A 26082-nucleotide genomic window follows, 5' to 3' on the forward strand; every position below is an offset into this window, starting at 1 on the left:
TAGGCCATTGCACAGATCACTGGTAAGCCCTCATCTGGAAAACTATCTACAATTCTGGTCACCCATGTTCAAGAAAGATGAATTCAGAATAGAACACGTTCAAAGAAAGCTACTAGGATGATCAGGGAAATGGAGAGCTTGGCTTGTTCGACCTAGCAAAATGAAGGCTGAGAAAGAATACAACGGCTCTCTATAAATACATCAGGGGGGTAAAATACTATGGAAGAAGAAGAGCTTTTTTAAGCTCAAGGACAACATTGGCATGAGAACAAATGAGTATAAACTGACCATGAATAAATTTAGGCGGGACTTTAGAAAAAGGTTTCTAACCATCAGAGGAGTGAGGTTCTGGAACAGCCTCCCAAAGAGAATAGTGGGGCTAAAGAACCAACCTAGTTTTAAGATTGAGCTTGATACATTTATGAAGGTATTTATATGACTGTGTTTGTCTGCTACAGGAGCGGGACAGGAAATGATGACCCACATGGTCCCTTCTAGTCCTATGTCCCTAAATATAGGACTGATTGAGGAGTGCAGCAATGCCAGAGCCTCTCAGGATAACATACCACTTTCTTCGTGATCTACTGCATTTACATACACTGAAAGCTATATCAGCAGGTGCCTCTAAAATCTAACTAGTAATGATCTAAGAAGGACATATATACATAACTCCTTTGCACGGCTGTGCTACAAAGCTTTAAAAATCTCCTTGTCAGGAGGAGCAGTCTCCGCGATCTTCAGCTTAGTCTTATACTCAATGATATGTGAAACCATTTTTCCTGGAGAACACAAGGGCCTATAATGTAAGGTGCCAAGTGAACTTATCTCGCTCACTGGGAGTTGAGTGCACTCAACAGTTCCAGGAGAGCTCAGCACCTTGAAGGAGCAGGTCCATAGTTCCCAGGCTTCCCATTGCATTATGAAACTTGAGAGCCTCAAGGGTCCGGGCGCCCTTCCATGTATCAAACAGTGTACAACTTCAGTGTAGCACATAGCCCTGTCGGTTTGGGCGCTCTTAGCCAGAGAGTCCCTCTAATGTATTTCCATTGCCTGCCACAGAAGTGATGAAAGAGGAAAAAACTCATGTTGTGATATCCCTGAGATTTTAGGATCCAGGCCACCAGTTATTCAGATGGACTAGCAATTAAAGGTTAAGGAAGAGAGATGGCTGAGGGCTTTTATTTCATTCTAGCCTGGAGGGGAATCTCCTCCTATTCTCTTGGAGATGGGTTTTGGTTTTTTACTTCCTGTTTTTCTAGAGTAATCCATGTAGTTGCCAGTAATGCCTACTCCCTTGTTGTTTCAGGCTCACTCTTGCTCTCTTCAAGCTACATATATCACACTTTTCTTCAGTCCTTCTCTCCAACGTTCTGGCAACTAAAGACCAAACTGGACTCAGCATGGCTGTGCTCCTATGGCAGATCCAAAGCTCAACTATGGGCAACTTACCAGAAGAGAGAGAACAGAAAGCTCAGCTGGTCATTTGCAGAGAACGCTGACAGACTCAGTGTCCTGAAAAAACCTCTGCTCAGTACCCAACTGTGACACTGCACTCCATAAGGCTTTATGGAAATATGCTTATGAATGTATGTATGACATAACGGGAATATGCTTTATGCTACATATGCCATGTAACATATCTATGTAAAGGTTATGATCTACTGAACCTATTCATCCTACATTGGCCTGCTAAACCCAGGGTTGTGAGTTCAATCCTTGAGGGGGACATTTAGGGACCTGGGGTAAAAATCTGTCTGGGAATTGGTTCTGCTTTGAGCAGGGGGTTGGACTATGACCTCCTGAGGTCCCTTCCAACCCTGATATTCTATGATTCTATTTCAATGCATGTCATTTTTGGTTCAAAGTGATGAATATTGGCTGTGTACCTGCTTGATTTCTAAGTAGCCTTAGTAAAGCATTTGGTCAGCTTCTTAAGAAAGGAATGTGCAAGTTAAATGCCCAATCAAGAAGCATTTAATGAACAATGGATCTTGGAAGGCTCCAATCCACATAAGAAGTCTACTTAGACTCATAGATTCTAGGGTCAGAAGGGACCAATGTGATCATCTAGTCCGACCCCCTGCACAAAGCAGGCCACAGAACCCTACCCATCCACTTCTATAACAAACCCCTATCCTATGTCTGAACCATGGCTGCTACATGTAAGTTCTGAGTCATGCATGGACATGTGACTTACCCATGTGACTCCAAAACTCCATCTTGGAGCTGGACGTTGCATAGGAGAGAGAAGGGGGTATCCACCCACACGAGAAAGTCTATTTAAACCCCTGGGAGACCCCTGCATTTTGTCTTCAGCTCCACCCCCAAGGATATCTTAAAGAAACTAGAACAAAGGACAGTAACTACAGGGGATGTGAGTGATTGCTGGACCCAGACTAAAAGGAGATTAGTCTGTAAAAGGAAGCTTACTGGAACACCACTGAGGGTGAGGTTTTATCTGTATTCAGTTTTCTTACTGTATTTGGGTATGGCTACACTCGAAACTTTGGAGCGCTGCCGCGGCAGCGCTTTGAAGTGTGAGTGTGGTCCCTGAACTGCACGTACTCCACCTCCTCATGGGGATTAGCTTGCAGAGCTGGGAGCCGCGCTCCCAGCACTGCGGCACTGTTTACACTGGCGCTGTACAGCGCTGTATCTTGCAGCGCTCAGGGGGGTGGTTTTTTCACACCCCTCAGCGAGAAAGTTGCAGTGCTGTAAAGCGCCAGTGTAGCCAAGGCCTTAGGCTCAGACTTGTGTGTTTTATTTTGCTTGGTAATTCACTTTATTCTGTCTGTTACTACTTGGAACCACTTAAGTCCTACTTTCTGTATTTAATAAAATCATTTTCACTTATTAATTAACCCAGAGTATGTATTAATACCGGGGGGTGGGGGGAACAGCTGTGCATACCTTTCTATCAGTGTTATAGAGGGCAAACAATTTATGAGTTTACCCTGTAAAAGCTTTATACAGGGTAAAATGGATTTATTTGGGGCTTGGACCCCATTGGGAGTTGGGCAGCTGAGTGTTAAAGACAGGAACACTTCTTAAGCTGTTTTCAATTAAGCCTACAGCTGTTAGGGGAGGTGGTTCAGACTTGGGTCTGGATTTGCAGCAGGCTAGCGAGTCTGGATCAAACCAGGCAGGGCTCTGGAGTCTCAAGCTGCCAAGGCAGGAAAGCAGGAGCAGAAGTAGTCTTTGCACATCAGTTGGAAGGCCCAAGGGGGTTTCTGTGATCCAACCCATCACACCAAAAAATTACAACAAAATACAATATAAGCAAATGCCACCAAACCAGGGAGAAGCAAAGAACAGTCTATTATTAAACTACTCTATAATTCTGTGCCAATCTTAATTACTGTATATGGAACTCTGATTCTATAGTGATGGGTGCCCTAGAAAAACATATGATAGAGAAGCATCCCCTGTCATTACAGTTGCAGTTTTCTTCATTCCCTGTGCTAAACCACTGTGTAACATTGTCATGCTTCATTTGACAGCTACAGCTCTGTAATGTAAAGGTAGCTGCATTTAATTGGTAAAGGACATCTGTGAAGTAACTCTGCAGGTATACATATGGGCTCTGGAGTGCTGTAGAAAAGCAGGTGACACTGTATATAATTGAATGCTGTTATGAATGTTATAGGAGAGCTCTACAAAAAATATTTCAGGGGGAAGCCGTGTTAGTCTGTATCAGCAAAAACAAGGAGTCCTATTCAAGGGACACCATCATAGGACCTAACCACATCAGCCACACCATCAGGGGCTCATTCACCTGCACATCTACCAATGTGATATATGCCATCATGTGCCAGCAATGCCACTCTGCCATGAACATTGGCCAAACTGGACAATCTCTATGCAAAAGAATAAATGGACACAAATCAGACATCAAGAATTGTAACATTCAAAAAACCAGTAGGAAAGCACTTCAATCTCCCTGGACACTCAATAACAGACTTAAAAGTGGCCATTCTTCAACAAAAAAAGCCTTCAAAAACAGACTTCAATGAGAAACTGCAGAACTGGAACCAATTTGCAAATTTGACACCATTAAATTAAGCCTGAATAAATACTGGGAGTGGCTGGGTCACTACAGAAGGTAAATTTTCTTCTGTTGATACTCACACCTTCTTGTCAACTGTTGGGGATAGGCCACATCCACCCCGATTGAACTGGCCTCATTAGCACTGACCCCCCACTTGGTAAGGCAACTCCCATCTTTTCATGTGCTGTATATTTATACCTGCCTATTTATTTTTCACTCCATGCATCTGATGAAGTGGGTAATAGCCCATGAAAGGTTATGCCCAAATATATTTGTTAGTCTGTAAGGGTATGTCTACACTATGAAATTAGGTCGATTTTATGGAAGATTTTTAGAAATCGATTTTGTACAATTGATTGCGTGTCCACACTAAACACACTAAGCTGGTGGAGTGAGTCCTCACTACCATGGCTAGCATCGACTTACGGAGTGGAGCACTGTGGGTAGCTCTCTCATAGTTCCCGCAGTCTCCGCCACCCACTGGAATTCTGGGTTAAGCTCCCAATGCCTGATGGGGCAAAAACATTGTTGCAGGGGGTTTTGGGTACATGTCAGTCGCCCCTCCCTCTCTGAAAGCAACAACAGAATCGTTTTGTGCCTTTTTTCCTGGGTTACCCGTGCAGATGCCATACCTCAGCAAGCATGAGCAAGTGCAGAATGTGCCTTTGGACGTTTAAAAGCTCGCTGGTGCTGTTGGTCAGACCTCAGCACAACTAACATTCCCATCGTTATTGCTGCCTGCTGTGTGCTCCATAATATCTGTGAAAGTAAGGGGGAGACTTTTATGGCGGGGTGGGAGATTGTGGGAAATCGCCTGGTGTCCAATTTTGAGCAGCCAGATACAGGGCGAATAGAAGAGCACAGCAAGGTGTGTTGTGCATCAGAGTGGCTTTGAAAATCAGTTTCATGACTGGCCAGGCTTCGGTGTGACAGTTGTGTGCATTTCTCCTTGATGCAAACCCGCCACCATTGTTGATTTTAATTCCCTGTAAGCCAACGACCCTCCCCCTTTCGAAATAAAGTCACTACTGTTTTGAAACCATGCATTCTTAATTAAAAAAAACAAACAAACCAGACAATGGACATGGTAGCCCGGGTGGGGTGGGGGAGGAGGGAAGGACAAGGCCACATTGCTTATTATAGCCACACTAAAAATCAAACTGTTTGAATGACAGCCTTCTATTGCTTGGGCCATCCTCTAGAGCGGAGCGGCTGAGTGCCCAGAGCCTTCCCATCCCCACAACGTTCTTGGACGTCTGGGTGAGGAGGCTATGGAACACAGGGAGGAGGGTAGGCGATTATACAATGGATGCAGTTGAGGTCTGTGCTCTTGTTGGCTCTCCTGCAGCTCCAACAGACGCATCATCATGTCCGTTTGCTCCCCATTAGCCTCAGCATCACGTCCTGCTTCCGCTCTTCGCGCTCATTTAATCCTTTCCTGGCCTCTGCCACTGAATGCCTCCATGCATTAAGCTGTGCCCTATCAGTGCGGGAGGACTGCATGAACTGGGAAAACATGTCATCGCGAGTGCGGTTTTTTTCGCCTTCTAATCTGCGATAACCTCAGGGACAGAGATGACAGGGGGAGCATAGAAACATTCTACGCTCTACGATTCTGCGGGGACTGCACGGTCACCTGTGCTGCTGAGTTTGCCATGCTGACCAAACAGGAAATGAAATTCAAAAGTTCCTGGGGCTTTTCCTGTGTACCTGGCTAGTGCATCAGAGTTCAAGGTGCTGTCCAGAGCGGTCATAATGGAGCGCTCTGAGACAGCTCCCGGAGGCCATTACTGTCCATTTGCATCCACACTACCCCAAATTCGACCAAGCAAGGTTGATTTTAGCACTACTACCCTCGCCAGGGAGGAGTACAGAAGTTAATTTTAAGAGCCCTTTAGGTCAATGGAACGGGGTTGCTTGTGTAGACGCATTCATTATAAAATCGACCTAACGCGCTAAATTCAACCTAACCCTGTAGTGTAGACCAGGGCTTATGTGCCACTAGGACTTCTCATTGTTTCTACAAAAGAGTTATCCATATACGTCAATAGTTAGTTAACAGATACATGCACCTCTTCATTACTAGCTCTTTCTCAACCATCAGTCCCTCAGTTATTAATCATTTCATACAGCACAGTGCAGAAAGATTTTCATGTTCTGTTGACGGCCACATGGCATATAGTTTAACATGCAAGCCGAGTTAGTATACTGAAGATTTAGGTTCAAATTTTGACTTAGGTACAAGGAAATTCCCTTTCTCTTCATAGACAAAAAGCCACCTCCCACAGTCACCACACAATTGATAGCCTATGCCTTCTCTGTTGCATCTGGCATATGCCATCGTCAGAACAATACTGTAGTTGGCAAAAGGATAAAGTCTGGGAAAGTTGGAAAGAGGCGGCCCAGGAGAAGCTTACAATGGTTTCTTACCCCAAGATATCGGCTATCATTGAAGATTCGAGGGGGCAATGGGTTTCCACTCACTGGTCGGCTCTCTTCCGGGACATTCTCTCTCATCCATTTCCGGTTCTCCTCATTGGCTGCAATATCTTTTTCTTCAAATTCAATCTTGTTGGCTTCCAAGAAGCCTAACACATCTTGCTGCTGTTTTTTGATCTACAATAAAAGATGTGCAAAGGGAGAGAAGGAAATAAACCAGTCAGTGATCAAATAGAAGCTCAAAGGCAGAGCAATATATCTGTGGAAGTCCAAGGGTACAGGTCACTCAGCACTGTTATAAATTCTCTCACTAGGCCTGGTTACTGCCTTTAAGAGAAATAGCCCATTGTACATCTCTCACTCCCCCTTAATATTCTTTTTGGTGTACATTAGTACAAAGTGCCACAGTGACAACCCAGGAGACCAGATCCTGCAAAGAAAAGGTAAAATGTGGGTAACTGCTACTCAAAACATTCCCCAGTGCCCGGCATGGTGCTGCAAGCCCTGTAGCAGAGGGATTACTTCTAGTGGGGGCAGAGCAGTTTAGTCTCTATGTCCACTGAATCTGCAACACCTCTGATGAAGCTGCCTATTAGTGTTCCAGATGTGATGGTAACTTGTGTATTGTGGACACCTGCCCTCTAGGAAATACACTGTGACTTCTCTCCTCTCACCAAACCATTTCACATACAGCACTGAATGGCCACCAGATTCCCCCCCCACCCCCCACTGAGCCCCAATCACCTTCACCTGGATCCCCCGCAGAATCCTATTGCCCCTGAACCGGGAACCCCACAACGAACTCCTGTGCATTCAAATCTACCACTGAGCCACCCGCACCCAGACTGCCCCACACAGAAACCTCTCACCCCACACTAAGTCCCTCCACACTTGGATCCTGCTGAGCTGAGCCTGCCCACCCACACCTGGCGCAGAGGGGCTGTCATAACATTTTTTTCCCAAAATATGGGTGTTAGCATGAAAACCTCCAAGCTTAGTTACCAGCTTGGACCTGGTAATCGCTGCCACCAGCTAGGGATTATACAGTGCCTAGCTCACTGTGGTCTCCCCAAAACCTTCCCTGGGGGACCCCCAGACTCAGATGCCTTGAATCTTACAACAAAGAGAAATAACCCCCTCCCCTTGTTTCCTTGTTACTTCCTCCCAGGCTCCCCTCCCTGCACGACCCTAGGAGATTCCCCGCTTCCAGTCCTGGAAACACAAGTACCGAGAGATCTAATCTCTCTTTCCCCTCACCCAGAGGGTATGCAAAGTCAGGCTTAGTAAATCTAACACAAAGATTTTCCCCCTGACTTTTCTCCCACCAATTCCCTGGTGCGCTGCAGACTCAATTCCCTGGAGTCCCCACTAAAGAAAAACTCCAACAGGTCTTAAAAAGAAAGCTTTATATAAAAAGAATGAAAAAAGGACATAAAAGGATCTCTGTATTAAGGTGACAATATACAGGGTCAATTGCTTAAAGGAAAAAAATGAATAAACAGCCTTATCCAAAAAGAATACAATTTAACACATTCCAGCAACTACACACATGTAAATACAAAAAAACAATATGAACCTATTGTCTTACTATCCTTGTACTTACAACTTGGAAACAGAAGATTAGAAAGCCTGGAGATTCCTGTGGTCACTCTCAGAGACGAGAGGGCACAGACCCAAGACAAAGAACAAAGAACTCACACCCAAAACTTCCCTCCACCCAGATTTGAAAAAGTCTTGTTTCCTGATTGGTCCTCAGGTCAGGTGTTTGGTTCCCTGTGTTAACCCTTAGCTATCTGTTTATGACAGAGGCAGGGCCCCCAGGTGTTTCTGGGGTAGGCCCAGCCCTTGCAGTGTGTCAGGGTTGGGTGCAGCCTTCCTGCTGAGTTCCTGTACCGGAGATGTGAGGGAGTCAGGGGGATCCCCCACCTCAATGCAGCCAGTGGCCTGTGCTCCCCACTGCCATGCTGGAGCCACATTTATTGATATATAAAATAAGAATTTTAAAATATTGTGCACATAATTTTTATTTTTTTGGTGCAGAATTCCCTCAGGAGTAAATGGTGCATGTGTGCAGCCCACTGCTATATCTGTAGGCACAGGTATGTCACACCCATTCTTCAAAAGCAGGTAGCATTTGAATTTCGCCTTAATTCCCTTGAAAATAAGCGGAGCCCTACAAAATTGTAATTTATCATTTTTAACACTTCAGGGATTACAGACAGGAATCAGAATAGTCCCTCAGAGAAATCAAATATTGCCCAAAGAAGAATTGAATCCAAATGCTATATATTTGCACTGTATTCAACACACGTGTGTTTGAGTCAACATGGAGGATTACTGGAATATAAATCAAACAAGGCCCTCAAAGGGCCACAAGCTCAGAAAATTCAAAACCCATTTTTCTTCTGTACTTCAAAAGTTAGAGGCTCAAGGTATATATACGCCACACCATCACCTAATGCAGAGTGATTTAACAATCATTGCCAATAGTGAAGAGTTGCTTCCCAGCAAGCCTGATTAAGCCCCTTGCCTGCTACACCAAGAGTTGAGTCTCTTTCAAAGAAATTACTCAGTTTGGCTCCCCATATGATTTACAAGACATACTTTAAAAGGCATTGTACATGTACACATGTGAGTATTCTAAACACAAACAGATAACCAAAATATTCCCTCTGGCTCTTGAGCTAGAAGAGATTCTTACTGTAAAAGATGTACGCACCAATATACCAGGGCATATTTTTAAATTAGGAGGTTACACTGAGAATGACTTTTTCATTTCACATTTTAGTCAGTTATATCTGTTCAAAGACAAAAGGAGGTGAGTGGTCTTGTGGAGGCCATACTATATGTCTAATGATTATCCAGGTAGCTGTAGTTTATTAACTACAGTTAAGTTTTCTGGAGGAAGTAATTCATGGTGCAAACCTCTGACTTAAAATACATAGACCCATGGGAATCACAGGTTCAAGTTCCAGAAGGATTGACTCAGTCTTTCATCCTTCTGAAACAGATAAATTGAGGGCCATACAGCTTATTACGTGTGGGTATTTCAGCTAAGACTCTACAGCACAGAGATCCTGTTTGTTCAGCGGTTACAGTGAACACCTCTTGGCAATTTCCATAAGATGAGGCTTGCTCAATTGCTTTTGGCCTAAAACCTCTCTTCCCACCACTTCTGTGCAGTGTGATGACTGGCTGCTGTCTCTCCACTCCAGAATTGGCCAAGTTTCAGCACTGCTGTACACGTGTCACTTGGGAAGGGCTTTGTGACACACATTAGAATGAGCAGTGCTACACATCAGATACTCGATGAAATCCTGGCCTTAGGGAAAATCAGTGGAAGTTTTCCATGGACTTCAGTGAAGCCAGGATTTTACCCACCATGTTTATCATCGTTGTTCAAGTATTCTACAATAGTCCTTATTCCCAGGAAATATACTTCTGATATTACATCTGCACAAGCAATGGGAGCATGTCCATGTATGTGGTAAGGGAGGAGGGTTACAAACTTCCACTACTTTTCACAATTATTTTTTCCGTCTGTTTGTTGTGATTTACTCAGAGTTGGGCTTTTCATCCCCACCTTCATTTCCAGGGAAAACCTTAAAGGAAGTGCTTGGAGCGAACAAGATCCATTCACATCCAATCCAGTGTCTCCTCTATGCTCCCACATGACACCAAGTGGAAACAGGGATCTCTACTCCAAAAGATTTTGATGGCTTCACATGAAAGTTGGCTTTGATTTTTGTCATTCATGAAATATTAGTTTCCTGATAGAGAGACGTCTTCTGTTTACACTCTGGTTTGCTTCTTTATGACTATACCAGGATGAAAGAAATTGTTTGCAAGGACAGGTATGGTTTACAATGAAAAAGCAGGATTTAACAGTAAATTTGCTTTCTTCATACTGCCTCCTTCCCAGTGAAAGCAGCTGAAGTCCTGACTTTAGCCTAATTAGTGCATCCTGACAAAAGCTGAACGCCATATAGATGTTGAATTACTTCTAATTCAGGTCAGATACCAGACTCCCCAAGCAGCCTTCCCATATATGGACAAGTAAAAACACACAAACCCTCAAACAAGCAGATATGAGGTCAGTGGACAGGCATATGAGCTCCAAATATGGTAGCTGAGCTCCCCGGCTTGCAATAGGACATTTAAAAAGAAACCAACAGCCACAAACCCTAGCTGACTGTAAGAGCTCAGATCAGAACATAATGCCTATTAGACCATTTACTTTAGAGCAGGGTTTGTATATTTTATAGTTTGCTTTGGGGAGTAAAAGTTTGACCCTTTAAGCACACAGGGTTGAGTTTCTGAGGTATTTAAAGGGAAAATAGCTACCACTGAAATATATAGAAGTCTAGCCATCAGAATATAACACCCTCAAAAGATGCCATTGAACTCTATTGTGTAAATTCATATCTAGACAATTCTAAAGCATCTATTGACTCAGATTTTAATAGTTCCTTTGTAGCCATTAAAATTCGTAGTAGGTCAGTCCATAATATGGTGCAGTTCTATGTTTAGCTAGGTATCACTTAAAAATCCCAAAAGTTCATTTATAACATCAAAGTGCTTAGTATTAGGGCACCCACTGCTGTAGTTTTGAAGAAAGCAATAATGTTCCCCTGACTTCATCAGGAGAGTGGCTTGCCTGGAGACTGGAAGATCCAAAGCAGTAATTATGGCTCAGAATATTGAGTCAGTGGAGTAGTTCACAGACAGGATTAAAATCCAGATGCGAAGACTAATTATGAGAACATTACTGTGCATTAGCTGAAAAATCACTGCTAAAAAAAAAATAAATAAAATGAACAGGTTAATACCAACTGGCGGAAGTAGTTCACATTATAGGCTAAGAACAAAAGCATATTTCAACAGGCTCGCATCTGCCTCTAGAAGATAATGGAAGGGGGAAAAGGGAGGCAGAGAGGAGGTTCTTCTCAGCCAAGTTATAAAGGCCTAAAAAAAACCCAAAAAAAAACGGGTTTTAAGTGATGCACTTTCCCCGTAAATGTTCTAAAGCAGGGGTGGGCAAGGGCCACACCTGGGTATGGCAATTGTATGGTGGGCCATGAATGCTCACAAAATTCGGGGTTGGGGTGTAGGAAGGGGTGAGGGCTCTGGCTGGCATGGAGCTGGGGATGAGGGGTTGGGGGTGCAGGAGGGTGCTCTGGGCTGGGATCGAGGGGCTCGGAGGGTGGGAGGGGAATCAAGGCTAGGGCAGGGGGGTGGGGCACAGGAAGGGGTAACGGGTGCAGGCTCCCAGCAGCACCTACCTCAAGCAGCAGCAATGTCCCCTCTCCGGCTCCTACATGGAGGCGTGGCCAGGCAGCTCTGCGTGCTGTCCCATCTGCAGGCGCCGCCTCTACAGCTCCCATTGGCTGTGTTTCCCAGCCCATGGGAGCTGCAGGGGTAGAGCTTGGGGCAGGGGCAGCATGCAGAGCCCCCTGGGTGCCCTACACATAGGAGCCAGAGGGGGGATATGCCACTGCTTCCAGGAGCCGTGTGGAGCAGAGCAAGCCCCCAACCCTGCTCCCAGCTGGAGCACTGGAGCAGGGCAAGCCGCCCAACCCTGCTCCCCAGCAGGAGCTCGAGGGCCACCTTCAAACATCTGGAGGGCCATAGTATGGCCACTTCTGTTCTAAAGAGAATCTTGACAAACGCCAACCATGAACAGGAGAGTGGTCTTTATAACTGTGGGCTAAGAAGAGTACCTAATGCATTGTACTGGCCTTGGTGAAACATCACGGTATTTGCTTACTTTAACAAAAACAAAACAAAAAAAAAACCCATGAATTCTCCATATGCTTAGCCATTAACAGCTTACAAAAACTGATCAAAATAATTTCCAGTAGCCTCAGTTCCTTCATCATCAACAAAAACAAATATAAACAGACCCTAACTGGAGAACTTTAAAATCCTTCTGTAAAAATTAACAAAGCCACCACCTTACCCTCTTACCAATCGCCTGCTAAAACCTGCCATAAACGACAGCATATCTCTACCATCTGGAGGCTTTTAAGATTGTGACAGACCGCTTCCTCTAGTTTATGCAATCGTGTCCATCTGTACGGTTACCTCATCATCCCAAAGCCCTGGTTTGCCGGTTTACCCCCCAGTAGTATCTTGTCACAATCCTAGAGTGAGAGCTCTCTGGCACCCGGACTAACTCTTTTGTACAGTGCCTAGCATAATGGGGTCTTGATCCCTGCCTGGGGCCATCAAGGATACGAATATAAATCATAAAATGTCCTCCAATAAAATGTTCCCCTAAGTACCATTCTTTATATTAGGTATCCAAAACTCTTCACTAGATCTGTAAATCATACAGACAGCACAATCACGCAGAGGTGCTAAATGCCTACAGCTCCCACCGACTTCAAAGTTCAGCTATGAATCACCCATTGAAGTCAATAGGAGTTGTAGGTGCCCAGCACCCTGCAGAACCTGTTTCCAATATTTGAGGGGAAGATTTTATTCATATTATGTGTCTGAGAGATACATCTGTCTGCTTCCCCGTCTATTGTCTCAGTGTTTCCTTGTGCTCCCATGTCTGTCTGTATCCACCTGTTGTCTCTCATCTTATACTTAGATTGCAAACTCTTTGGGGCAGGGACTCTCTCTTTATTCTGTGTTTGTACAGCACCTAGCACAACAGAGTCTTGGTCCATGGCTGAGGCTCACATGTGTTACTGCAGTACAAAAACAACAACACTCTTATTTCTTTTGCCTTACCTATGAAGGTTAAAAAATTGCCTGCTGCTGGAAGAGGGAAAAGTGTCTATTAGGCTAGATCAGGTATGGTGGAGAAGGCAGTCAGAGAGTAAGTCTCAGCACTGCTGTTAGTCACCCCTCTTGAGATGGGAAGCAGTTCTAGTTCCAAGGCAGCTGACCATAAGAGTTCCCCTTAAACAAAAACAAGTCACTGGTGCTGGAGTGGTTGGTGATTTGCCACTGTGGAGTATTGGGGTGTAATCTAAGCTGTCAGGACCCAACTCATTTTACTCTGTCTGATCAGAACAGTCAACACCTTTTTCTCAGTTCCTAAAACAAACATTTCAACTGCAGTGACAGGATGTTTGCACAACTGTATGAATGCCAGAATTACTCCTGATCGAGATCATCTCAATGGCTGGGTATAGTTTTGCAAACCTGCCAACTTTCATTATTTTATCATATCATTTATGTGCTTTTTAAAAGAAAGATTCTCTTGATTTCAGACGCTCAAATACTACAGCAATGTAATTACCTAGCTATACCAATATACCACTGCAGCAATCTCACTAAGTTTTCACTTATTCTCAAGGGCCACAGTCTCCTTTTGTTTTCAGTAGGCAAAAAAACAGGTTTCCTTCAATAAAGATGACAGTCCTAATATCCACATGTGGACCACGCAGAGGACAAAAGCCTGAGACGCTGGGAAAATACACTCTGAAAATCAGCTCTTTTTCCAGGTGTCTCCAGTTGGACATGAAAAAAACTGAGGCACACAAAATCACCTGTCACTTTTGAAATTGTTGGGCTTAGTATAGTCAATGGCTGTCATGTTTTAAATTGTGTGAGATGTCATGGTTAAGCACAGCCTGCTAATATTTTAAACATAATTGTCCTTGTCTAAAACGAGTGTGAAGACATGTTTACACTTTCCTAGCCCAGAGGATACATGGGAATGGGGGTGGAAATGTAGAGACAGCAGTGACTGAAGAGAGAGACTAAAGCGATGGGGTGGTCGTGAAAATATGGAGTGTAGGAGTGAGGCTGAGAAGAGAAATGTTGGGCAGGAGCACAGAGACTGAGGAGCATACAGGGGAATGTGAAGACAGTGAATGTAAGAGAAATATAAGGTGGGAGGGAGATTATGGGACAGTCATGAGGGGAAGCGGAACGTGGCATTGGAGTAAAGGAGATAAAAGGTGGGGGCTGAGTGAATGCTGCATGCAAGTTGGACACAGAAAATTGATGGGGAGAGGAAAAATGACAGTAACTGAAGTCCCCATCTGACGTAGCCATGAGGAAGGCCTGCATTTGTGTATGCTCCATCAAGGATTAATAGTCAATTTAAATGATCACAAAGTGGGGGCAGTGGTCTTTGCTTAAACAATCAATCAATCACTGGGCAGAACAGAAAGAAATGTCATTTATTATGCCTTTTTAATCTCCATTTTTAAATCAGACTCACAGTTTATGACTGCTGACAATACTGCTCTCACAAAAGCCATGTTTTTCCCTTAGTATTTCCTATCTAGGCGATTTTACTTTTCTTCCCATTAAAATGTGAAGTTGCCTGATCTAAAAAACACCACTGCATCTGCTTTTCAGTGTGCCATTCATTCTGCAAAATATCTAGAATTACAAAACTTAGAGGAAATCATACACTTGTTGCTCATGTCCTAAAACAGTGTTGAAAGGAATAATTTAACTACATTAATTTACTTCCTTGTTTGACTTTATCTTTCATTCTAATGAAGGAAATACCCTTACATTAGGTCTTATGCTAAGCAAACTACTGTTATTGTGAAATTGGAACCTCTGGAAAGCAAAATCTGCATTAAAAACATTACAAGCGAGGGTCCCACCAAGTCTTCATCCTAGTCCATTCAGCCACTCACTCAACTTAATGGGAGTTTTGGGAGCACAAGGACCCTTCGTTACTGTGTTCCAGGTTGATGTTTAAAACAGCCTGTTCTCTAATTCACTTTAAAAAAAATAAAAATAAAAAAAAGACTTTATACTTCTCCCAGAGCATTTTTTATGATTTGGTAATCTACTATAATCTCATTCCTGTGCTGGACGGACACACACACACACACACACACACACCGAAATTAAAATGATATACACATTAAAAACTAGTTAAGAGATCTTAAGCTTTTAACATCACACATGCATAGACAAACATTATGTTTGAGAGTTATTCACTATGAAAATACCAGCCTCTCATTTGATTACTAGCAAGACCCTAAACTAATGATTCTTAGTTTTACTCTGCAACAGCTGATTTCACTGAAGCAAGTAAACCTAGATTTCAGCAGGCAAAAAGCCTGACAAGACCATCTTGTAAATGGATTTATTCGCAATTTAAGTCTACACCTATATTTGATCAGTCGTTTGTCAAGTGAAGCAAGTATTGCAGTTCATTGGAGAGAAGCACCTCTGTTTGAAAGAGCAAAGCGGCAGACTTGAAAGAGTTGGAACAAAGCACTGTCGTGCTGCTTCCACAAAAAAAAGTTCCCTTCGCCTGTGATAAATCCATGTATTAGGGGTACATATGCTAGTAGAGAGGAGAGATGACGACTTTGGGGGATAGCTACAATCTGACACTGTTTAGGACTGCTCAGTTCTGGTCCCCTTTACCCCACTGCAGATGCTGTCAAAGCCACAGGAAAAGCCTAACTATGAAGGAGCACAGGCCCAGAATAGCAAAGGAATGACTGCAGAATATTTCTATTCAGCAAATGGGAAAATGATGGATTCCAATTCCACAACCAGTTTTGTTCCCTGGAAGGAACAGGGGGCCATTCCTAACAGTATTTTGCTGCAAGAAAAGGTTTATTTTCTATTTGTTAATTATTCATTTATTGAAGTGAGCTTGAGAGAGATTCCTGTTATATCTAGTAGGACTTTGACACATCCAGGGAGTCCGATGAAAAAAAACAACCAGTCTATTTTGTACCTTTGTATAAGGATTCCATTTTTTCAAGTCTCTCTATTTCTCTGTTTATAAACCAATTCACAGCACACACTGTAAATCAATTCATGAACCAATGGAACCTTGAGTAATTTTATGGATTGACTGATGCCACTGAACTCATGTTAGGATAACTCAACGAGACTGCTTATGTCCATAAAGTTCTTCTCATGCATAAGTATCTGTAGGATTGGAGCCCGGGTTATATCAAGTATTGGAGGTAGCTGTGTTAGTCTGCATCCACAAAAACAACAAGGAGTCTGGTGGCACCTGAAAGGCTAACAGATTTATTTGGGCATAAGCTTTCATGGGTAATAAACCCACTTGAAGAAGTGGGTTTTTTACCCACGAAAGTTTATGCCCAAATAAATCTGTTAGTCTTTCAGGTGCCACCGGACTCCCTGTTTTTGGTTATATAAGGTACCGTTAGCATACAGTATTTTATTCCATTAGTTAAGGGTGATGTATCCCGATCTCTATGAATGGAAGTGACTCAAGGAGATATTTGTAACTATTGATAAAATTAGCTCACCTTGTATGAGGATTTAAAATAATTTGATTAGAAAAAGGTTACATACATATAAAATTAAACACTAAAAATTAACCTTCCACTTCTGTGCCACTTTGGCACTTTGTCAACATACACCAGATGAGGATCTGTAGAGCCCTGCATTGATACAAAATTTGTATCCGCATCCAAACCACGATCCACAAAAATGATCCACGGATTTGCAGGGCTTTAGATATAAAATTTGGATCTACATCCATCCACAAGCCGCAAAAATGGTCCACAAATATACAGCAGATAGCCGTGGATTTGCAGGGCTCTAAGAATCTGGCCTAGAATGTCTCGTGATTAACTCCATTTTCTTCTACCCAATACATCTGACAGCATCCTACATTTTATTACTTTTCTGACAGCATCATGAAAGGATATAGAACTGGATATACTGCTCTGAATTCACACAATTCTCCAGCTGATTTCAGGACCACAGGGACTTGAATAGGCTTCTAAAATTGCAGATCCCATGCACTCCAAAACCTTAAAAAGGTTCATCCATAACTAATGCAAGACTGTCTAATATAATACATTTGACTGTAATTTCATCATCACTGATAACTTGGAATATGTCACTCATTCAGCTTTTTCAGTGTCATATTTTTAATGAATGATGCCTCCTGTAGGATTTGATAATATTTTAGAACATTTTTTTGATAAAAAGGTTTTAAATAGGATGAGATCTGATTTATATAGGAAGTCAAAAAAAAAGTCCTCAGATGAAGTTAACATTTATACAAAATTCAGTAGCTCCCAACTGTTGATCCTTTAAATTTTTATATAAAGGGCTGTCAAGCAATTAATTGCACTGTTAAACAATAATAAAATACCATTTATTTAAATATTTTAGGATTTTTCTACGTTTTCAAATATATTGATTTCAATGACAACTGAATACAAAGTGTCCAGTGCTCATTATTTTTATTACAAATATTTGTATTGTAAAAAACAAAAGAAATAGTATTTCAATTCACCTAATACAAGTACTATAGTGCAATCTCTTTATCATGAAATTGAACTTACAAATGTAGAATTATGTAGAAAAAACTGCATTCAAAAATAAAACAATGTAAAATTTTAGAGCCTGCAAGTCCACTCAGTCCTACTTCTTTTTCAGCCAATCGCTCAAACAAGTTTGTTTACATTTGCAGGAGATAATGCTGCCTGCTTCTCCTTTAGCGTGCCACCTGAAAGTGAGAACAGGCGTTCTCATGGCACTGTCGTGGCTGACATTGCAAGATATTTACCTGCCTGATGTACTAAAGATTCATATGTCCCTTCATGCTTCAGCCACCATTCCAGGGTACATGCATACATGCAGACGACGAGTGCTGCTCGATAACAATCCAAAGCAGTGTGGACAACAAGAACATGTGCTGGGTCATCATCAGCAGAATGTGGGCAAAACAGAGCAGAGGACATACAATTCTCCTCCAAGGAGTTCAGTCACAAACGTAATTAACGCATTGTTTTTTTTTAACAAGCAACGTCAGCATGGAAGCATGTCTTCTGGAACGCTGGCTGAAGCATGAAGGGGCATATGAATGTTTAGCATATCTGGAATGTAAATACCTTGCAATGCTCGCTACAGAAATCCCATGCAAATGCCTGTTCTCACTTTCTGGTGACATTGTAAATAAGAAGAGGGCAGCATTATCTCCTGTAAATGTAAACAAGCTTGTTTGTCTTAGCAATTAACTGAATAAGAAGCAGGACTGAGTGGACCTGTAGACTCGGAAGTTTTAAATTGTTTTGCTTTTGAGTGTAGTTATGTAACAAAAAAAATGTACATTTGCAAGCTACACTTTCATGACAAAGATTGCACTACAGTATTGTATGAGGTGAACTGAAAACTATTTATTTTATCATTTTTACTGTGCAAATATTTGTGATAAATATACACTGATTTCAGTCACAAAACAGAATACAATATCTAGGAAAACGTAGAAAAACATCCAAAATATTTAATAAATTTCAATCCGTATTCTATTAACAGTGCTATTAAAACTGCAATTACTCACGATTAAAAAAATTAGAGTTAATCACAAAAGTTAACTGCAATTAATCGACAGGTCTAATAAATATATAAAATAAGTGAACCCTTTTATTTCAACATATAAGAATGGAAAATTACAGCAAGAAAAGATCTTCAAGTAAATCCTCAGTACCACAGTACTGCCCTTTCAATCACTGCAACTGAGGTGATAATACTGAAAAACGCTGTTCCCTGAAAAGGAAAATTATGACACACAGAATACTGTACCAGTGCCAAGACAAATTAATTTGCCACACGGAATCCTGCCAGACTGAGGTTTTAACTGTGTGTTGTGCATTAGACTAACATTCCAAAGAACACTACAAATGTACTTACAGATCCAAGTCAATAATACACACTACAAACTGTCCAGCTGAGAACAACTGCTGTGCCTCAATCTTACTTCAATGGTTAAACAAGGCAGCACTATGTAGTCCAAGAAGTTAGGCAGCATGACAATAACCAATAAAGCCAAATATTCTGATTTTAAAAGTTCATATTGATTTTCTAGAGTCACTGGCGATAATTTGTCAGATTTAGCTGCCCATGTTGCACAGTGAATGCTGCTCTAACTAGCTAACAACATGAATGTTCAAACCCATATTTTGATAGGGGAAAAAAATCTGCTTTTTGTGCTTTGCATCCTGCTTCTGATACATTAGTGTCCTCCTGCTCCCATCATGTAGGTTGCTAAAGCAGAAGCTAACACCTGCAAATCAGTTGCTGAAAAGGTAAATAGAAGTTTATAATTTTGTCTCCAAGTACAACACAAATGTGAAAGTTCAGAAGCATGGCAACTGAGTTAAGCAATTAAAGGTCATGGATTCCTAGAGGCCCCCTCAAGTCTGTCCTCCACCAGTGATAACATAACTCAGACTCTCTTCTGAGAAGGAATATTTGTAAGCAGAATCCATTCCTTGGCTGCATTAGAATTTTCTCCAATTTATTGCTATAATATTCAAGGAAAAGACAGTTACCTGTTTCTGTAACTGGTGTTCTTCGAGATATGTTGCTCATGTCCATTCAACTCAGGTGTGCGTGCTAGCCACATGCACCAGTGTCAGAAGTTTTTCCCTCAGCAGTATCTGTAGGGGACTGGCTCTGGCCCCCCTGGAGTGGCGTGCATTTGCCACGGCATACAGGGAGCCGCCAGCCCCCCGCATCCTCAGTTCCTTCTTGTCGGAAACTCTGACAGTGGGAAGGAGGGTGGGTCATTGAATGGACATGAGCAACACATCTTGAAGAACACCAGTTACGGAAACAGGTAACTGTTTTCTCTTCTTCCCGTCATGTAGGGCAAAGCTACCCTGGCTGGGGCTACAGGGAAGAGAACATCGCTCCCCTGTGAGCAAGACGGGGTTGAGTGGTGGCTCTGTTCTGATCAGTACCCATCACTCCTCCTGGAGCTGGATCTGGATGACCTCAACATGCGCCTGGATCAAGGTCTCGGCGCCCACCAGCGCTCAGCGGCTCCACGATGGCCCCAGGCTGGCAATCTATGCCTCATGTTTGACAGGTGGTACTGGGATGTGGAGCGGGACTGGGAACCAGAACAGGCTTGATGTCATGAAGATGCACCCACACATGGCGATACCATCCTGGGGGTCGGCAATGGTCCAGAGAACAGTACCATCAGTTCGTTGACCTGTCCCTGGAGTGGTACTAGGGCCACAGAAATTCCAGGTGGTGACTCTGAAACTCCTGCTGTGTGGTGCATGCCTCCAGAGGTCTGCGCCCAGTCACTAACGAGCCACACCTCAGGCCTCTCTGGCCTTGTCCAAGGTCCAGATGGGGCTGTGAAGCTTCTGCCTGTCCTAGTCAGAAGCATGTCTGCTGCAAGAGGGTGATGGTTAGTGGGACTTCCCCCGCGACCAGGAGCATTGCCGTAGAGGTGGAGATTGTGGTGGTCCAAACACAGGTTTACTCCATAACTGGGACTCCTCAGGGGCCGGAATAGGCAGTAATGGGAGGGACATCATCTCTTGCGCCACTTGCAGGGCCTTCAGCGTGGACGGTACCCGGAGCTGACGAGGACCTGTGTTGCTATCCAGGGTAGCCAATGGGGAGTAGGCTGGGCTATACTGCTTGCCTTGAGCTGAGGCCTGAGATCCTGAAAGGGGTGAAAAGGTGCCCAAGACAGGGCCTTGGTCCACCCCAGACTTGTCCTTCCCCTTGTGGGAAGCTGGAAACCTTCCTCACCCCATTTTCCTGGGCTTCTTGGCTGGAGCCTTGGAAAGGGACTGGTGCCAGCTCGCAGATGATACCAGCAGGACACTACACACCGAGGTCAAGGTGCTCAGCACCAAATCGGAGGGCTGTTCCAGCATGTAAGGCCAGACTCCATAATGAGCACTTTCAAATGAAAGTCACACTCCTTCATCCTGGGCTTGAAGGACTTGCAAATTCTGCACTTATCAGTAAAGTGACCTTTGACCACACATGGTAAACAACTGTTATGTGGATTGCTAATGAGCCTTTTACAGTGATCACAGGGCTTAAAGCCTGGGAACTGGGGGCATGCCCCATCCCGAGGCAAAGTCCTGTTTGGGACCTACTAAGTCTCTAAATAACAGATAAGGAAACAAACTAGAAGGACATTATATACCAGGGGTAGGCAACCTGCGGCACGCGAACTGATTTTCAGTGGCACTCACACTGCCCAGGTTCTGGCCACCGGTCCAGGGGGCTCTGCATTTTAATTTAATTTTAAATGAAGCTTCTTAAACATTTAAAAAACCTTATTTACTTTACATACAACAATAGTTTAGTTATATATTATAGACTTCTAGAAAGAGACCTCCTAAAAACATTAAAATGTATTACTGGCATGCGAAACCTTAAATCTGAGTGAATAAATAAAGACTCGGCACACCACTTCTGAAAGGTTGCCGACCCCTGCTATATACAAGAGGTAAATGAGTTTGAACAAACAAGAAACAGCACTAGCTGAAGCAGCAACAGTTCCATGCATCGTCACTGGCAGCAAGAAGGTACTGAGGATGGGGGGGCGGGGGCCGCGCAGGAGGGCCCTATATGCCGTGGCATGTACAAGCCACTCTAGGGGGCGCTAGAGCCAGTCCCCTACGGATACTGCTGAGGAAAAAAACTTCCAGCACAGTGCACGTGGCAAGCACACACACCTAAGTTAAATGGACATGAGCAATCACTCGAAGAACCAGCTTTTATATACATCTATGCCAGATACCATGTAATATTTACAATGTAGTTCTCAAACAAAAGGACCACAATTTTGCAGATGCTGTCCACCCATAACTTCCATGAATGAAAGTGGTGGAGCAGCCCTCATTAGCCCCCAAGGAGGAGCTCAGAACTTTGCAGGACTGGCCCCAACAGGTCTATCCCATTATTCTATAAATCTCAGTATTCTATTTCACTGTCTGATAGAACACGCTGCTATTTTTAGAACTGGACAATCATCATTACAGAACTTTAACTACTTCTTTGGGATGGCTATTTTAAGACAACTATTACACATACCAGTGCTATCTCCTCTAATGCTTGATTTCACTGCCATAAGGTACAACCTTCTGGGCAACCACAGCCATGTCAACACGAAAGAAAGCATCTGAACTAAACCAAGTGTTGAGGATTTGAAAAGCTCATCTCAGCAGAGCTGCAGAAGGTGCATACATTTGTTCTTATTTCTGCATGATAGTCAGTGTTCAGATGGATACCATATTCACCCATTTTCTCCCTCCATGGCTCTTCTGGAAGTCTGTGGCACATTCACAAATATCCTGCATACCTGCTACAGCAATGAAATCTTGTTGAAATGGTCCTCTGCTAGCAAAGAAGCTGCTTTCAAATGCTTTTTTTCCCCTCCCCTGGATCATGAATTTTCAATGTTGATCGTGCCATTGTGATCTGGGCAATCGTCAGTTCCATGCTGCATAACTGCCATATGCTTTGTTTGGGATTTAAGCTGGAAGCAAAAGAGGTGCTCCAGCCTATGACTGTGCAGCAAACCAGCTCCTTACTAGGATGCAACACCGAAAACACAATACACCATTGGCTCTCCTAGCACCAATGCAATAACTTGGACATAATCTAAAAAGCTTCCAATGGGTCAAGATCCACCTGTATCTAATTTGGTCTACTTATCCCTGAAAGCTTTCATGTTTCCCTCTGTCCCCTGCCCGTAGCATTTTCCTGTCCAATTCATTTCTGATTATGTTCAGCTGTATTTACTGTTGCTTCCTTTGACAGTCCAGTAATTAATACACAGACTCTCACTGTCTAGCCTCTTTTAGCTGCAATTTGTGCCCATTACCTCCTTAAAGCTAAGGAAACAGGCTCTCTCAGAGACATTCACAGATAATGCACATACCACATATTTTAAAAAGTTCTAGCCGCTGTTACAGTCTCAAACTCAAATTTTAAACATATGTAATTTGATCAGTACTTACAGTGCTCCTAAAGTACAAAAGCAGAACTTTAATTGTGGAATTGTGGCAACACCTGCATAATTAAGGTTGAGCTCATTTTTAATGTATTTTAAATCTACTGAATATGAAGGCATCTTCCTTCAGGTCCTGTACACAACTAAGGCTTGAGCCAAATTCTGTCCTTAAACACATGCACAAAACCCACCCTAAGTCAATGGGAGATGTAGCAGTCCAACTGAGAGAAGAATTTGTCCTTTGATATTAGTCTTTCAAAAGGCTATTGCAGAGGTTCGGGGCTTTTAACATACAGAGAGGCATTTTTTCAATAAACAGAGCTTCAGATAGTTCAACAAAGCTGTTTACTAAATTCCTGGTATTGCTCTGATACACAACATGACAATAATGCATCATCACAACACAGCAGCAAGTTCTTTCTCAATTCAAGCCAGTTTGGGAAGACTTTTGTCTGTCTGTATTTTGTTTACGCCCTCTCTTGCAGCTCTGCTCCCTGCTGCAGAGAAAAAGAGGGGATTGTTCCTTTCTAACCTGCCGAAGTTCCTGTTTACTCCTTTCCCCATCCCTTTGCCTGCCCCTCTTATGTGAGCACTGAGGCAACTCCCTACACTCCACTCACTCAATATTCCCTAGGCTGCCAATTCACAAGAACAGTGTTCTGTCTGCTTTGCGCAACATTCCGATTCACTGAGCAGCGTGCCAGTCAGGTGCACAAAACCCATGAAAACAACACATATGGCCATCCAGACTAGATGCAGTCTGCATGCTGTAAGTTGTGCATGACAACTCTCTTCAGTGAGAATTTCTTCATATACGCTCCTGTTTCTTTGCTGAAAAAATATGCAGACTAAAGAATTAACAAGTGCCTGCCAAAAACTGAGAAGGCAACAGCAGCCAAGGGTGTAGAAGCAGAATCTACAGCATGTGCTTATAATGTAACATTCTGGATGGATTTGGTTCTCCTCCTATGCTTTCCACAGCAAAACAGTAGTAATATTTATTCATTGCATTTTCTAATTACTAAATGCTCCTCTCTGTAGCAGCTCGAAGTGCCATAACATTAACTAAAAGATCACAAACATAAAATAATATTTATTTTATTTCAGTGTTTTATTACCAAAACCAGCAAAAGCTTGCTATCATTACACACACATTTTTCCAAGAGCCCAGTGTACAAAAAAAAAATGGCTTCCCTGCATTCAGGCTGAGGGTCCATAAGTTATATGGTCAGACTACTTTGTAGGAAAGAACTGAATTGCTTAACAGCCTGAGGCCCAACAAAGAGATTAATTTGGGTGGTAGTCTGGATAAACACTCAAGAGGCTCAATTCTCTATTCATTATATTCAAGCTATTCTTGGCTCCAATGCTTTTAAACACTGTGTCCAACATTAATAAACTAAAAACAATGAGCCCTTCATAATAAGATTGTCCATTATAATGAACAAATTGTTTAACATTCAAATACGATTTATTTCTAGAGCCAAGGGGGCGGAAAAAGTAGCTCCCCTGTTTAGTCCATCAATCACAGACCAAAATACCACATATTTCCTGATGACCTAATGAAAGGTAAAATAAGAAGAAGTAGCTGGTTTTCTTAAGGGAGGCAAAGATGTCAGCTGAGACTCCCAGCTGACAAGTTTCAAGCTTCATGCACATTCAACACACAGAATCGAGTCTCCAAAGTTAGCTGAGAGTCAAACAGCTTTAGAAGCTGAAACAGACATTGCAGAAAGATTTATATGATAGGTGTATGTGGCCTGGACAAGGGAGTCCTGCCTCAAAAAATGAAATGAAATTGAACTGGAGAGGAATGGCATCAGCAATGAAGACCCCTGTAGGGCTTCTAAGGTATACCTTCAGGATTGTTAATTAAGGGCTCAATCCTGCAAGGAGCTGAGCACCATTGCAGACAATGGGCATTGAGGATGCTCCACACTTCACAAGACTGCTCAAAACCTTGCAGGGTCAAATCCTTATTGACAGAAAGCCTGCATTAAGCCCCACTGCTAATCTGATTTTTAAATGGAATTCAATCTACAGGCTCTAGGTTGGCAAACATCAGATATTAATCACTAAAATGCAACAACAAATAATCTCAGAACTGCCATATGTTTGAATAAGAACAAATATTCCCAGAGGTGTGGTTTAGGCAGTGAATGCATTGACAGTAAATAATCTGGATTTTTAAACACTGATGTTCCTGATACATCAATATTCCAGTGCACTTTATTGCAGTGGTTGATGGACACTGCACACGGGGGCCCATAAGTCACAGCTCTAACATATATTCCTTCCATGTATCAAGAGAGAAACTTTTTGTCATGCAGATAAAGACAGCAGTGCCTGATGGGACTGTTATAGTTTAAGGTCCAGACATCAAAAAATTATTTTCAGGGATCTAAATGCAGAACTTTAAATAAATATTTTGGGTTAATGATGCAGAAATTTGGTCTCAGGATGGTCGTTCACCCAGTTGTGCTATGTATTTTACGACACACAATACATCAGGTCCCTCAGTGATCTCATACCCATGCAATAGTGAGAAGTTAAAACCCTACTAGAAGCCATAACAAAGACTTAAATCCACAAAAGGTATGTTAACATTAGAATTACTGCTACAGATTACAGTAAATACACTGCTACCCTGCTATAACGCGGCCCTATAACACTGGTTTGCATACAGTACAGCAGCAGCTGGGCTCCAGTGGCGCTTTAAAGGATCCAGGGCTGCACTGGAGCCCCGCCGCTGCTACCCCTGGGCTGCGGCAGCAGGACTCGTTGGCTATTTAAAGGGTCTGGGCTCCCCACAGAAGCCGGAGGCCAGGGCTCTTTAAAATCACCGCCGGAGCCCTGCCGCTGCTACCCCGGGGCTGCAGCAGCAGGG

The 26082-nt window shown here is 42.9% G+C and overlaps 1 protein-coding gene across 1 annotated transcript in view; it reads right to left on the reverse strand.

Annotated features, from left to right (window-relative positions):
• SH3BGRL (SH3 domain binding glutamate rich protein like) overlaps window positions 1-26082 on the reverse strand; it is a 63712-nt gene that overhangs the window by 20032 nt on the left and 17598 nt on the right. Inside the window, exon 2 of the mRNA XM_030575433.1 lies at window positions 6479-6664. Within this exon, the coding sequence (XP_030431293.1) occupies window positions 6479-6664 (186 nt within the window). The remainder of the gene's footprint in view (window positions 1-6478; window positions 6665-26082) is intronic.

The sequence above is a fragment of the Gopherus evgoodei genome, chromosome 9 (genome assembly GCF_007399415.2).
Source record: "Gopherus evgoodei ecotype Sinaloan lineage chromosome 9, rGopEvg1_v1.p, whole genome shotgun sequence".
Taxonomy (NCBI): Eukaryota; Metazoa; Chordata; order Testudines; family Testudinidae; genus Gopherus; species Gopherus evgoodei.